Source organism: Chiloscyllium plagiosum, unplaced genomic scaffold (assembly GCF_037043375.1).
Source record: "Chiloscyllium plagiosum isolate Xiang-an unplaced genomic scaffold, Cpla_swu_hap1 HiC_scaffold_8, whole genome shotgun sequence".
NCBI classification, from domain to species: domain Eukaryota; kingdom Metazoa; phylum Chordata; class Chondrichthyes; order Orectolobiformes; family Hemiscylliidae; genus Chiloscyllium; species Chiloscyllium plagiosum.
In genome coordinates, this window is record NW_028270146.1 from 105,886,143 (window position 1) to 105,898,875 (window position 12,733).

The 12,733-nt window shown below is 41.4% G+C and overlaps 1 protein-coding gene across 2 annotated transcripts in view; it reads right to left on the bottom strand.

Moving 5' to 3' along the window:
- Positions 1-208: 208 nt before the first annotated feature.
- Positions 209-12,733, bottom strand: part of dnal1 (dynein, axonemal, light chain 1) — a 48,911-nt gene continuing 36,386 nt past the window's right edge. For both annotated transcript variants that reach the window (XM_087990209.1, XM_087990210.1), the window contains exons 7-8: positions 1,265-1,405; positions 209-917 (exon numbers count right to left, since the gene is read on the bottom strand). In XM_087990209.1, the coding sequence (XP_087846335.1) occupies positions 874-917; positions 1,265-1,405 (185 nt within the window). In that variant the 3' untranslated portion in view covers positions 209-873. The remainder of the gene's footprint in view (positions 918-1,264; positions 1,406-12,733) is intronic.

Below are 12,733 nucleotides of genomic sequence, written 5' to 3' on the forward strand. Positions count from 1 at the left end.
AAAGCTGCTTTAGACAGTTGCTATGAAACAAGACAAATTTTCGAAGTGCAAAATGCACAGACCATCTCATGGCTAAAACCATCAGCATTACAACCAATTCAGATCTGAAACAGGCACAAGCAACACAACATCTATCCTTTGTCTTCAAGAGAGAAGGAGATGAGAGAATTTAGTGTCAGTGCTTTGCAATCATTAGTAGGAAAAGATGACATGGGAAAGTTATTCAGCTTTATTAGTTACCAGAATAAATCATTTTTCACAAGATAGCACATTTTTACAACATCTTCTGATAAATAATTCTGTATAAAACAGATAAAAAGCACTTTACAAAAACAAGGCAATTACTTAAAAATCTGGACTGGTCTTAACAGGAGATGCAGAGGTTGCTGTTTTGTATGAGAAGCAAGAGCAGGGGAAGGTCCTAGTGCAAGAGTAACATTACACTTCCAAGCTACGTAACTGCATTATAACAACATTCTACACTTAATTTATAATTACAAATAAGTTAAAACTAAATTAAAAATCAAAATCCAAATACAAGCAAATGTTCATCCCTATAGTCAAAAAGTAGTAATAAACTAACACACTGCAAAACTATTTTTAAAAATAATTACGTCCTCTCGCTGAAGTGAATCTTTGCCATTAGAAACTCAAATCATTAGGAGCTGGTCACTGGATTCAGGTGAATTCACTGCTTCCACAAACAACACAAGTCATAATTTAACACAAAAGAACATGCTAGGAATGCTTGAGAATACAACAGCTAGTGAGCAGCCTGGGTGTTTGTCCAGCCACGATGAAAGATGGAGAAAGTGCAATGGTGGTGGAGAACATTGGGAGGTCTTTCCCACATCAGCCATTATGATGTGGGCATTAGTCTTCAGCCTCTTCTTCCACTTGTTTAATGACAGGTACCCCTAAATTCACAAGAGATTACATCATCAGTAAAATTGCTGGTTGGCTTTCCAACAACCTGAGGTGATGCTGACCATTCTGAAGAAGGAAAGCACATGTACACAGACCATATTTTGCCAGAGTATACTCCTGTGAAAGGTCCTGGGATGTTTTAGTGCAGTGACGGTGATTTACAAATGCACATTGCTGATTCAACCCTTTCATTTATAGCAACCTTATAATGTCACTCATACTGTTTTGTGAAAGGATTCAGATTAAATTATATTGATACACCACACATTTCCCTTGTGCTTTCATGTGGATGAATTATTTATCTTTACAACAGGGTTAGCAGATAAACTAAACATACCATCCAGCTTCTTCAACCTAGTGAGCCTCTTTGTTGCTTCATCCACCCAGATGCCTTCAGCTGAGCACTTCTCTTCAATAGGGTTTCCTACGAAGACTAGGTCGACCAGGTTGGGAAGATCAGCCAATTTTCCAAATTCAGCTAAATGTTAAAAGAAGGATACAATCAAAGTTGTGCGCTTACAACAGACAGAGAGATGGGTCAGATCAGCATGTGAGATTTTAGAGAGGGCAGAAATGAAGGCAGTGTCAGAAGAGACTTTTAACTTGATTTCATGCTGGGATCTTGAGGGTATTGTACATGGGAAACCCAGAAGTAAAGTGCTGCACTACTATCAAGGGCTTTTTACCCAATCATTTACATCAGACTTTCAGATTTCTTCATAAATTAGACAGAGTGGGCATGATGATATCCCAAAAAGGTGGAAGTTGATGAATTCTGGAGCTGGAGACTGGACTGTCAGAAAGGTTAAATGGTAGAGCCCTGTCGCTCGCTTTAGTGATACCTCCCTGGATGTCATTAATGTTTGGGGACTAAGACCCCACAGATAGATACAGTTTATTAATAATCAGAGGAAACATTTGCTGAAATTGGGGTAGGGTGGCTGGAGGGTGTGAAGTGACACTCAATACAATGATTTAATGACCTCATTAGTGCAAAAAAAGACAGATTTAACGGCACATTTAATTATAAATCTGACTGCATCACCTGAACTCCTCAGTGTGCCTTCTCAAGCCCTCCTCCACACTTCATTGCTCACACCAACATAATTTGCAGCTGCACACATCCTTTGACTGCATATTTCCTCACATCCACACTGACAATCACCCTTACCTTAATCTCTCATAGTAACCCTCATCCATCTGTTCAATACACACGATTACTCTCACTCAGTGGAGTATTCTTTCCCTCTGTGCAGGGAAAGGAGAGCACAGAAAGGAGATAGCATAGAGCAATAGGGTATACAACACTCACTGAAAGACGTAATGTCAGTGAAACATTACCATGTACATAATGATCAAGTAGAATATTCTTACCGACTTTAATCCACGGCTTCAATCCCCCAGAGACTGAGAAACGTATTGCATGAAATGGGGTGGGAGACCGATGGGAACTTCTTAGAGGAGTTTACACGTTCTGGAAGGTGCAATGTTACACGCACCAAACCAGACATACATTTCAGTGGATGTTCATTTCTGTGATACATTCGAGTAAGAAAGATAGGGTTTTCATCTAACGTCTCAGTTATCACGCGAACAAGAGTGAGTGAATGGTAGCAACAGGGACAATAATGGGAGATCCCACATGGAGGTTGCAGGAGACTGGGACTCAGTTGGACAAAGATACTGAATCTAGGATTCACTGATGAGGGGGTTATTTCTAGAGCAGAGTATCAAACTACAAAGTATCAAACACCACAATAAAGTGTGTACATCGAGTACAGTCGGTTCTAATATAATGCCATAGTTCCTACTCATTCAATCTCGCATGAGAAGAAACTTGCACAACAACAGCGCCATTTAAACTAATGGGGCCAGAATCGCATTATAGCCAATATAGGTAAGGAAAGTTCATGTTCTATAAATAACGGTCTAAATTCTTGAACCACATTAAAGCCAATTCATGTTGAAGAAACACGTGGTATAGCAGAACTGACTGTCCAGGCAGCCACAGGCCCTCACCAATGGGTTACACACTGTGAGTACCACATTAGATGCAGTGATGAAATGTTAGTGCAACAGTGCAAACAGCAAGTGCAATTGAGTCATGAGAAGATGGAGATGAATGGACACATGATGGAAGTAAGGGTTTTGCTGAAAGTATTTGTGCTTCTCATCATGGCATCAGGCCGGAGGAGAGGGGGGTGGTGGAAGGGTGCCTGGAAGGCTTAGTGCATCCAGCTAAAGATGCCCTGTGCTTGTAGAAAATCACAAGCTGGCAACATCAGTGGGGAACTGAACACCATTCACCGTCCTAAAAACACAATAACCAGAGCCTTTGAGAGATTAATGTCGAGCAAGCTGATCTTCTGCCTGCACATCTAGTGTCATGGGATTTATCTCCTGCTCGTCCACCTAAGGGACAACAGGTCCAAGAGAAGCTTGGTGCTGTTTCTGCTCATACTGTCCATCCAGGTGAAAGCACCACAAACAACATGCAGTGATGACCTGATCGACCACAGCTGGAGATCAGATGTACAAACATCCAAAGGCAGCTGTAAAGTCAGTGACTCAAGAATAAGCATCGAGCAATAATCTTTCTCACAGGCAGGAAAACAGCTGATATGTTTTAGTACTTGAGGGAATTTTTGACAGTCACTGCTTCAGCCCCTTCAATCGTTGCTGTAATATCAGTCTTGCTTTCACTTGCAAGTTCCAGCATCCAGTAAACCCATGGAACAGCAATTACAGGCAGACAATCCTTTATCCAACATTCCGAAATCCGAAAAGCTCCAAAGTCCGAAGGCTTTTTTTGTGAAGTTTTTTTCTCATTAACAAGGTTGATTGGCGTGCAAGCAGTGAACAAAGTCGACATCCACTCCACGCGTGTCACTCACATGCAACATGGCCGGTGGGGGGAGGGTGCATGGCCCAGCACTGGCAGGCCCCAATTCTCCCTCAAGGCCTGTTTTACTGAGTGAGTTTGCTCCTCCGGTAAGATTTTTTAAAACTTCACCATCAAACTGTCATTTATTCTGAAAGTCGAAAAATTCTGAATTCCGAAAACCAGCTGGTCCTGAGCATTTCAGATAAAGGATTGTGCACCTGGGGCACAAAGCACTGTTTTAAAAAAAAAGATATCAAGGCACTGAAATGAATTACCCTACCTCTCCCTGCATTGCAGTTACACATGGAAGTAGGTAGATTGAAGCTGCCTTCCAGAAGTGTTGTAAATTATAATGATTTTAACTCCACTCCTAATCCCACTTACTCTTGGAAGTTAAAAACTTCTGATAGCTAGAGACAGAGGGCCCATTTTAACTCCAAGGTGAATGAGGGTTTACAGCAAGTTAAAACGGTTACCTGGAGAGTCAGAGGCAGAGATACTGTTGATAGACAACTTACATCAATGAAACAGGGGAAATAAGGCCCACCTAAATAATACTCATCTAAATTCCACGAGGACTCGGAGATAAAGTAGTCAATGTCCCATTCTATCCCATAAGTGTGATAACATACCATTGAATCCATCACATGGGCAGACAGAGACATGGGTAATCAGATTGCAAATTAAAATAGAGATTGCAACATAGGAACGCACCAATGAGATGAGTACTAGTGCCTGACCAGAGAAGGATCCAAAATTATGCTAGATTAAACAGCACTGTACATTGTTCACTAATATTACTTCAAATAGACAGTGGAATAAGAGCCAGAAATTTAACATCCCTCCTCTAATGGCATGGGAAAAGAGACTATTGAAATCGACAGTCAATAGATGAAAGGCATAAAGAGACTTATTGTAATAATAAAAACTGAAATAACAACAGTTGCTGGAAATTAAAAACAAATTCAGAAATTGCTGGAAAAGCTCAGCAAGTCTGGCAGCACCTGTGGAGAGAAACCAGAGTGATTCTTTCTCAGAACGGATGGTCGTGACTGGAATAACATTGGGGAAATGAAATGGGGGGAATCAAGTAGCCATAAAATGAAAGCATTAGATAGCAATTCAAATGGGGCTTCAGTTCAAAGTAGGCATGAAGTGACTGGGTCGTTGTAAAGATGGTGCAGAGGAAGCTTTAGAGTACTATGATTCAATCCTGTTACTCAGTACCGATACAACCCTTCCAATCGGTCATTAGATTATGATACTGTGGAGATTAGACACTTGTCCGCAATTGGGAGGGAGTAAATGCAGCCTTATCTCTCCTAAATATGACTGGAATATGTTAAGTCAGGGGACGAGAAAAATGGGCACCTAGCTGTAGGGTAAAAGGTAGCTATATGGAGTGCAGAAGAGAAGATCTCAGGTCAACAGTTTTCAAAGGTTTGTTTTAAATATTTAGATTCACAAATCAAAAATATAATGTTAAAATTTGCAGCAATGTCAGATATTAAATGAGTAGCTTGCATCAGCTTTTACTGTCGAGAAAGAAAAGGAGACTAGAGAATGCAGAGAAATAAATGTTGATGTTTACACCCTGGACCCCATGCGACTTCATCTTTTCCATCAGCCTACCATGGAGAACCTTATTGAATACCTTACTAATGTCGCATCCATGGACATTAGTAAGGTATTCAATAAGGTTCTCCATGGTAGGCTGATGGAAAAGATGAAGTCGCGTGGGGTCCAGGGTTTAAACATCAACATTTATTTCTCTGCACTACAGCCCTACAGCCCTTACCCCAATCAACTTTGTCACTTGCTCAAAGAATTCTATTAAGTTGGTAAGACATGACCTTCTTGAACAAAACCATGTTGCCTATCACTGATATGCCCATTTTCTTCCGAATGGGAATAGATCCTATCCTTAGTGGGTTGTACCGGACATTGGTGAGGCCTCTCCTGGAGTACTGTGTCCAGTTGTGGTTGCCCAATTATAGGAAGGGTATTATTAAGATTAGATTAGATTAGATTCCCTGCAGTGTGGGAACAGGCCCTTCGGCCCAACCAGTCCACACCAACCCTCCGAAGAGTAACCCACCCAGACCCATTTACCCACCGTGCTGGAGAGCGTTGAGAAAAGATTTGCCAGAATATTATTGGAAGGCTTGAGTTAGAAAGAAAGGCTGGCTGGGTGGGACTTTTCTCACTGGAGTATAGGAGATTGACACGCAAGCTTATAGAAGTTTACAAAATAATGAAGGGTATAGACAGAGTTAATGGGAGTTGTCCTTTCCCTGGGATGGGGATTTCAAGACTAGGGGGCATATTTTTAAAGTGAGAGGAGAGAGATTTAAACAAGGCATGAGGGGCAAATTTGTTCACATGTGGAATGAACTTCCTGAGGAAGTGGTGGATGTGGGTACGATTACATTGTTTAAAAGACATTTGGATAAGTACATGAATAGGAAAGGGATGGAGGAATACGGGCCAGGAGCAGGCAGGTGGGATTAGTTTAGTTTGGGATTATGTTCAGACTGGTTGGATTGAAGGGTCTGTTTCCGTGCTGTGTGACTCTATGAGTACAATAAATTACAAAAAAAAAAGGACACATAATTGTCAAATACATTCCATCATAGGTAATTGTGAGACATTCTGTTAAGTTTCTCTGTTTTTGGGGGAGAAAATAATTTAAATAAGACTGAAAAGAAAAAAGGGATCTGAGGAAACAAATATACAAATCTCTAAAAGTAGCAACACATGTTAATAAGGCCATTTAAAACAATACAACAAGGTTAGAGTTTATTTCTAGGGGAATAGAATTGGCCAGGATGGGACCATTCGCCACAGCAGATTTGCTGGCAACGATTAGCCATTGCCCTTTGACCACTGCGGACGCTTAGCCACTGGCCATTGGCCACTGAAGATAATCCGCCACCGCAAATACTGCAATATTGGATGAACCCCATCAAGTATTTTTGCTAAAATACAATATACCTGACAGAATAAAATAGGGGATATGTTGAACGTACCATCCACAAACCACCTCAATTCTGCTAAATGATATACCCAAGATTCCCTACCAAATATGATTATACGATTACTTCCTTGACCATCCAATAGTGTACATACTTCTACTACATAAGCAGCGTTCAACGTATGTATGCATGTTTGAAATGGTGAAGTCCTTGGTACCTAATCCCAGACCACAGTATATCCATTGTGACTTTGAGCAGGCAGCTATCATTGCTTTGAGAGAATGCTTTCCTGATGTTAGAATTAGGGGCTGTTTCTTTCATTTGGCACAAAGTATGCATAGGCATGTTGCTGCATTTGGAGCAACTCGTCAATACAACACCAATCCTGATTATGCTTTAAAAGCAAAAATGATAATTACTTTGGTTTTTATCTTTATAAATTAATAGCAAATAACTATCAAATGAACTGAAATTTCATTGTTTAATATTAATGTGAGATTTTGCTGCCATTATAAAGATTTTTAAAATATATTTCTTTCTTCTGGTTAAAGTTTGCAACTCATTTTTATATATAAACCAATAAAATGATATTTATTTTACCTCTTTTTTTATCACTATGTAGTATGTAGTTGTATAAATAAAGGGGACTGAGAAGTATGAAAAAACAGGCGGGAGGGAAAACAATCAGTACATGTATATATTTCCGGTGGCGAATAGTCTCCAGAGGTCAAATGACTCCAGTGGAGAAACGCTGGTGGAGAGCAGGCAGTGGCTAATCATCGGCGGCGAATGTGCTGTGGTGAATCGTCACCAACCCTATTTGGCAGCTAGATTTGCTCATGCTATAAGGGAGGGTGTAAACTAGATTGGGAGGGGGAGTGAGAACCTCAAGAGCAGAGAGGCAATTACAAGGCTGGAAGGAGACAGAGTAATCAGAAATAGTAACATGAAGAGACAAGCTAGAACATGATAGGGAGCAAGGAATGCCTGTTGGATTAAATTGTATCTATTTCAATGCAAGAGGGCTGACAGGTAAAGCCGATGAACTCAGGAAATGGATAGACACATGGGACAGGGATATCATAGCCATTACAGAAACATGACTAAGGGAGGGACAGAACTGGCAGTTTAATGTACCAGGGTACAGGTGCTTTAGGTGGGAGAGAGATGGTAGAAAGAACGAAGGGAGAGTTGCATTTTTGATTAAGGCGAGTATCACAGCAGTAGTCAGAGATGAAATAACTGAAGAATCATCCAGTGAGACTTTGTTGATGGAACTAAGAAATAAGGAGGAGATGGTGACATTATTGGGGTTGTACCACAGGCCCCCAAGTAGTCAACAGGAATTAGAGAAACAGATATGCAGGGAAACTGGGGAGACCTGCAGGAGCAATAGGGTTGTCGTAGTAGGGGATTTTAATTTTCCTAACATAGACTGGGACTGCCAGAGTGTTAAGGGCTGAGATGGGGTGTAATTTATTAAGTGCATTCAGGAAGTTTCCTCAAGCAATATACAGAGGGTCCTACTCGGGTAGGGGCAAAACTCAACCTACTCTTGAGAAATAGGGCAGGAGGTAACAGCGGGGGAGCACTTTGACACCAGTGATCATAGTTCTATTAATTTTAAAATAATTATGGAGCGGGACAAAACTGGTCCACAGGTTCACGTTCTAAACTGGGGCAAGGTGAACTTTGATGGAATTAGGCAGGAGCTTGCCTAAGTTGATTGAGGCAAAGAGACCTCCGGCAAGTGGGAGGCCTTGAAAACTGAGATAGCTAGAGTTCAAGGTCTATATGTTCCTGTGAGGGTGAAAGGCAAGGTTGACAGCAATAGGAAACCCTGTATGATAAGAGATATTGAGGCTTTGACCAGAAAAAAGGAGGTATGGCTCAAGTACCGGCAGCTGGGGTCAAAGTAATCTCTGGAGGTATACAGGAATTCAAGAGTTTACTGAAGGAGGAAATCAGGATGATGAAAAGGGGGCACGAGATAGCCTTGGCTGAGAAGATTAGGGTGAATCCAAAGAGGTTCTTTAAGTATGTTAAAGGAAAAATAATAACCAGAGAGAGAATAGGACCCCTCAAGGACCAAAGTGGACGTGTATGTTTAGAACCACAGGAGAAGGGTGAAGTTCTCAATGAATATTTCTCCTCTATGTTTACCACGGAGAAACACATGAAGACTTGGGAACTTCGGAGAGTTAGTGGTCATATCTCGGAAACAGTCCATATCACAGTTGAAGTAGTGTTGAATGTATGACGGTGGAGAACTCTCCTGGTCCTGACCAGATTTATCCAAGACCACTGCAAGAGGCTAGAGAAGAATTTGCGGGGGCCCTGGCTGATATATTTGCATCATTGTTAGCCACAGGTGAGATCCTGGAAGGCTGGAGGGTAGCAAATGCTGTGCTGTCATTCAAGAAGGGCTGCAAAGAAAAACCTGGGAACTATAAACTAGTAAGTTTAACATCTGTGGTGGGTAAGTTACTTGAGAAGACTCTGAGAGGAAAGATATACATGCATTTGGAAAGACAGGGTTTGATTACAAATAATCAGCATGGCTTTGCACATGGAAGTTCTTTGATGAAGTGACCAAGAAGGTAGACGAGGGAAAGGTGGTTGACATACTCTATATGGATTTCAATAAGGCCTTTGATAAGGTTCCATGTGATAGGCTGCTCTGAAAGATTATAAAGCATGGAATCCAGAGAGAGCTGACAAATTGGATACAAAATTGTCTTGATGATAGGAAACAGAGAGTAATAGTGGAAGGATGCTTGTCAGACTGGAGGCCTGTGACTAAAGGAGTGTCTCAGGGGTTGGTGCTGAGCCCATTACTGTTTGTTATCTATATCAATGATTTGGATGACAATGTACGAGGCCTGATTAGTAAATGTGCAGATGACACTAAAATAGGAGGTATCATGGACAGTGAAGAATGTTATCAGAAATTGGAACAGGACCTTGATCAGCTGGGGAAGTCGGCCAAGAAATGGCAAATGGAGGTTAATATAGATAAGTGTGAGTCTTGCATTTTGGAAAATGAAATCAAGATAGAACACAGGTAGACAGGGCAGTGAAGAAGGCTTTTGGCACACTGGCCTTCATCAGTCAGGGCATTGAGTATAGAAGTTGGGAAGTTATGTTGCAGATGTACAGAATGTTGATGAGACCACACTTGGAGTATTGTGTTCAGTTTTGGTCACTTTGTTGTGGGATGGATGTTACTAAACTGGAAAGAGTGCAGAAGAAATGTACAAAGATGTTGTCAGGGCTCAAGAGACTGATGTATAGGGAGAGGTTGGACAAACTAGGACTTTTCTTTATTTACGGCGTAGGAGATGAGGGAGGATCTTATCTAGGTATAGTCAATCATGAGAGATATGGATAGGGTGGATGCACCCAATCATTTTCCCACTGTTGGGGAATCAAGGACAGAGTCATACAGATGTACAGCATGGAAACAGACCCTTCGGTCCAACCTGTCCACGCTGACCAGATATCCTAACCTAATCTGGTCCCATTTGCCAGCACTTAGTCCGTAGCCCTCTAAACTTTTCCTATTCGTTTACCCATCCAGATGCCTTTTAAATGCTGTAATTTACCAGCCTCCACCACTCCCTCTGGCAGCTCATTCCACACCCTCTGCATGAAACGTTGGCCCGGGTCCTTTTAAATTTTTCTCCCCTCACCCTAAACCTATGCCCTCTAGTTCTGGACTGACTCACCCCTGGGAAAAGACCTTATCTATTTACCCTATCCATGCACCTCATGATTTTATAAACCTCTATAAGGTCACCCCTCAGCCTCCGACGCTCCAGGGAAAACAGTCCCAGCCTATTGAGCCTCTCCCTATAGCTCAAATTCTCCAACCCTGGCAACATCCTTGTAAATCTTTTCTGAACCTTTTCAAGTTTCACAATATCCTTCCGATAGGAAGGGGACCAGAATTGCACACAATATTCCAACAGTGGCCTAACCAATGTTCTGTACAACTGCAACATGACCTTCGAACTCAAAAGGATACTCAATACTCTGACCAGTAAAGGAATGCATACCAAATTGATATGAAAGTTAACTCTATTTCTCTCTCCACAGATAGCTGACAGATCTACTCAGTTCCTCCAACATGTGATCCTATTCTCACCTTAGTCAGAAGTTGTGGTTTCAAGTAGCACTTGAGCACACTGAGTGTTGAGAGAGTGCGATACTATTGGAGCTGCTACCCTTTGAATGAGATAAGGCTCCAGATACCATTGTAAATTCATGTAAAAGTCCCCTTTGCAGTATTCAAAGAACTGCAGGGCAATTGTTCTGGTGCCTCAGCCAATATTTAATCCTCAACTAACATCACAAAAACAGATTACCTAGTATTATTAGATTGCTGTTGGCTCAAGTTGTCTGCCATATTTCGTATATTTCTATGGTGACTATATTCAAGATCACCTCATTTATCAGAGGTTAAGAAGGGTGCTGTGCAAATGAAGGTTCTCCCTTCCTTGTAAGATTTCCCAATGTTCATTCTACCTTGGTGCTTCTTAGACAAGAAGCAAGATTGTAAATTCTCACTGATTCAATGCTTCACACTTTTAAAAGTCTCAAACACCTACAGCACACAGGGTTGCTATTTTGACTCAATGAACCTGTGATAACCCTTTGAACAAACTGGTCAATTAATCCCACTCCTCTCACATACCCATTGCAGGCAGGATTGAAAGTCATAATCCTAATGCTGTTCAGCAAATGGTCACTAGATGGCATGAGAGCAGCTCAGACTGCTTGCAGTCATTTCAAAGCCATAACTTGGAGACGCCGGTGTTGGACTGGGGTACACAATCACCTGATGAAGGAGCGGCGCTCTGAAAGCTAGTGCTTCCAAATAAACCTGTTGGACTATAACCTGGTGTTGTGTGATTTTTGGCTTTAATGATGTGGAGGAGCCGGTGTTGGACTGGGGTGAACAAAGTTAAAAATCACACAACACCAGGTTATAGTCCAGCAGGCTTATTTGGAAGCACTAGCTTTCATGGCGCAGCTCCTTCATTAGGTAGCCGTGTCATTTCAAAGATACAGGAATAGAATGCATTCTGTTCTGGCATTTAGTAAGCTCACAGTGATCCGCACCTACTTTACTTAAACTAGCCTTACATCCTTTCATTCCATTCGGAGATTTCCATTCACTGATCTCAGATTTAAAATTAACAATTGATCTGGCATCATGCGTCCTTTGCAGAACAGAGTTTTAAACGGAGTCCTCACTCCACTCCTGAAAGGTATGCCTTGAATTTTCAGATTATGTCCCACAGACTGACAGTCTGCAATCAGAAGAAATAGTTCCTCACCATCTTACCCTATTTGCTCCTCTTAATACTTTGAAAATTTCAATCAACTCTCCAACCACCGACTGGCAGGTAGTACCATGCTAGATTGTGCAATCTTTCTTTGTAATTTAACCCGTGGGAGTCCAGCTGTCATTCTGGTAAATTAACATTGCACTCCCTGCAAAGCTAAATTAATGTTCCGGAGATGTGGTGCCCACTGCTCCAGGTGTGATCTAACTAGGGTTTTATACAGCTGAAGTGTGACTTTGTAATCCAATCCTCTAGATACAAAGCTGGCATTACAGCAAGCATTTTGATTATGTATATGTCAGTTTGTAACGTTTTAGTGGTTTCTGTATTGAACCCCAAAGTTGCTTTGGACTGCCACTGTTTCTAGCTATTCAGTCATGTAGTCTTTGAGGTCTCTAGTATAGGAAAAAGCCCTTTGACTCATCGAGCCGACACTGGTCAAAAACCAACCACCTAACTATTCTAATCCCACTTTTCTAGCATTTGACCCATAGCCTTGTATGTCTTGGCATTTACAAGTGTACATCTACATATTTCAAATGTGATGAGGGTTTCTGCTTCTACTATCCTTACGGACTGAGTTTTAGATTGCCACC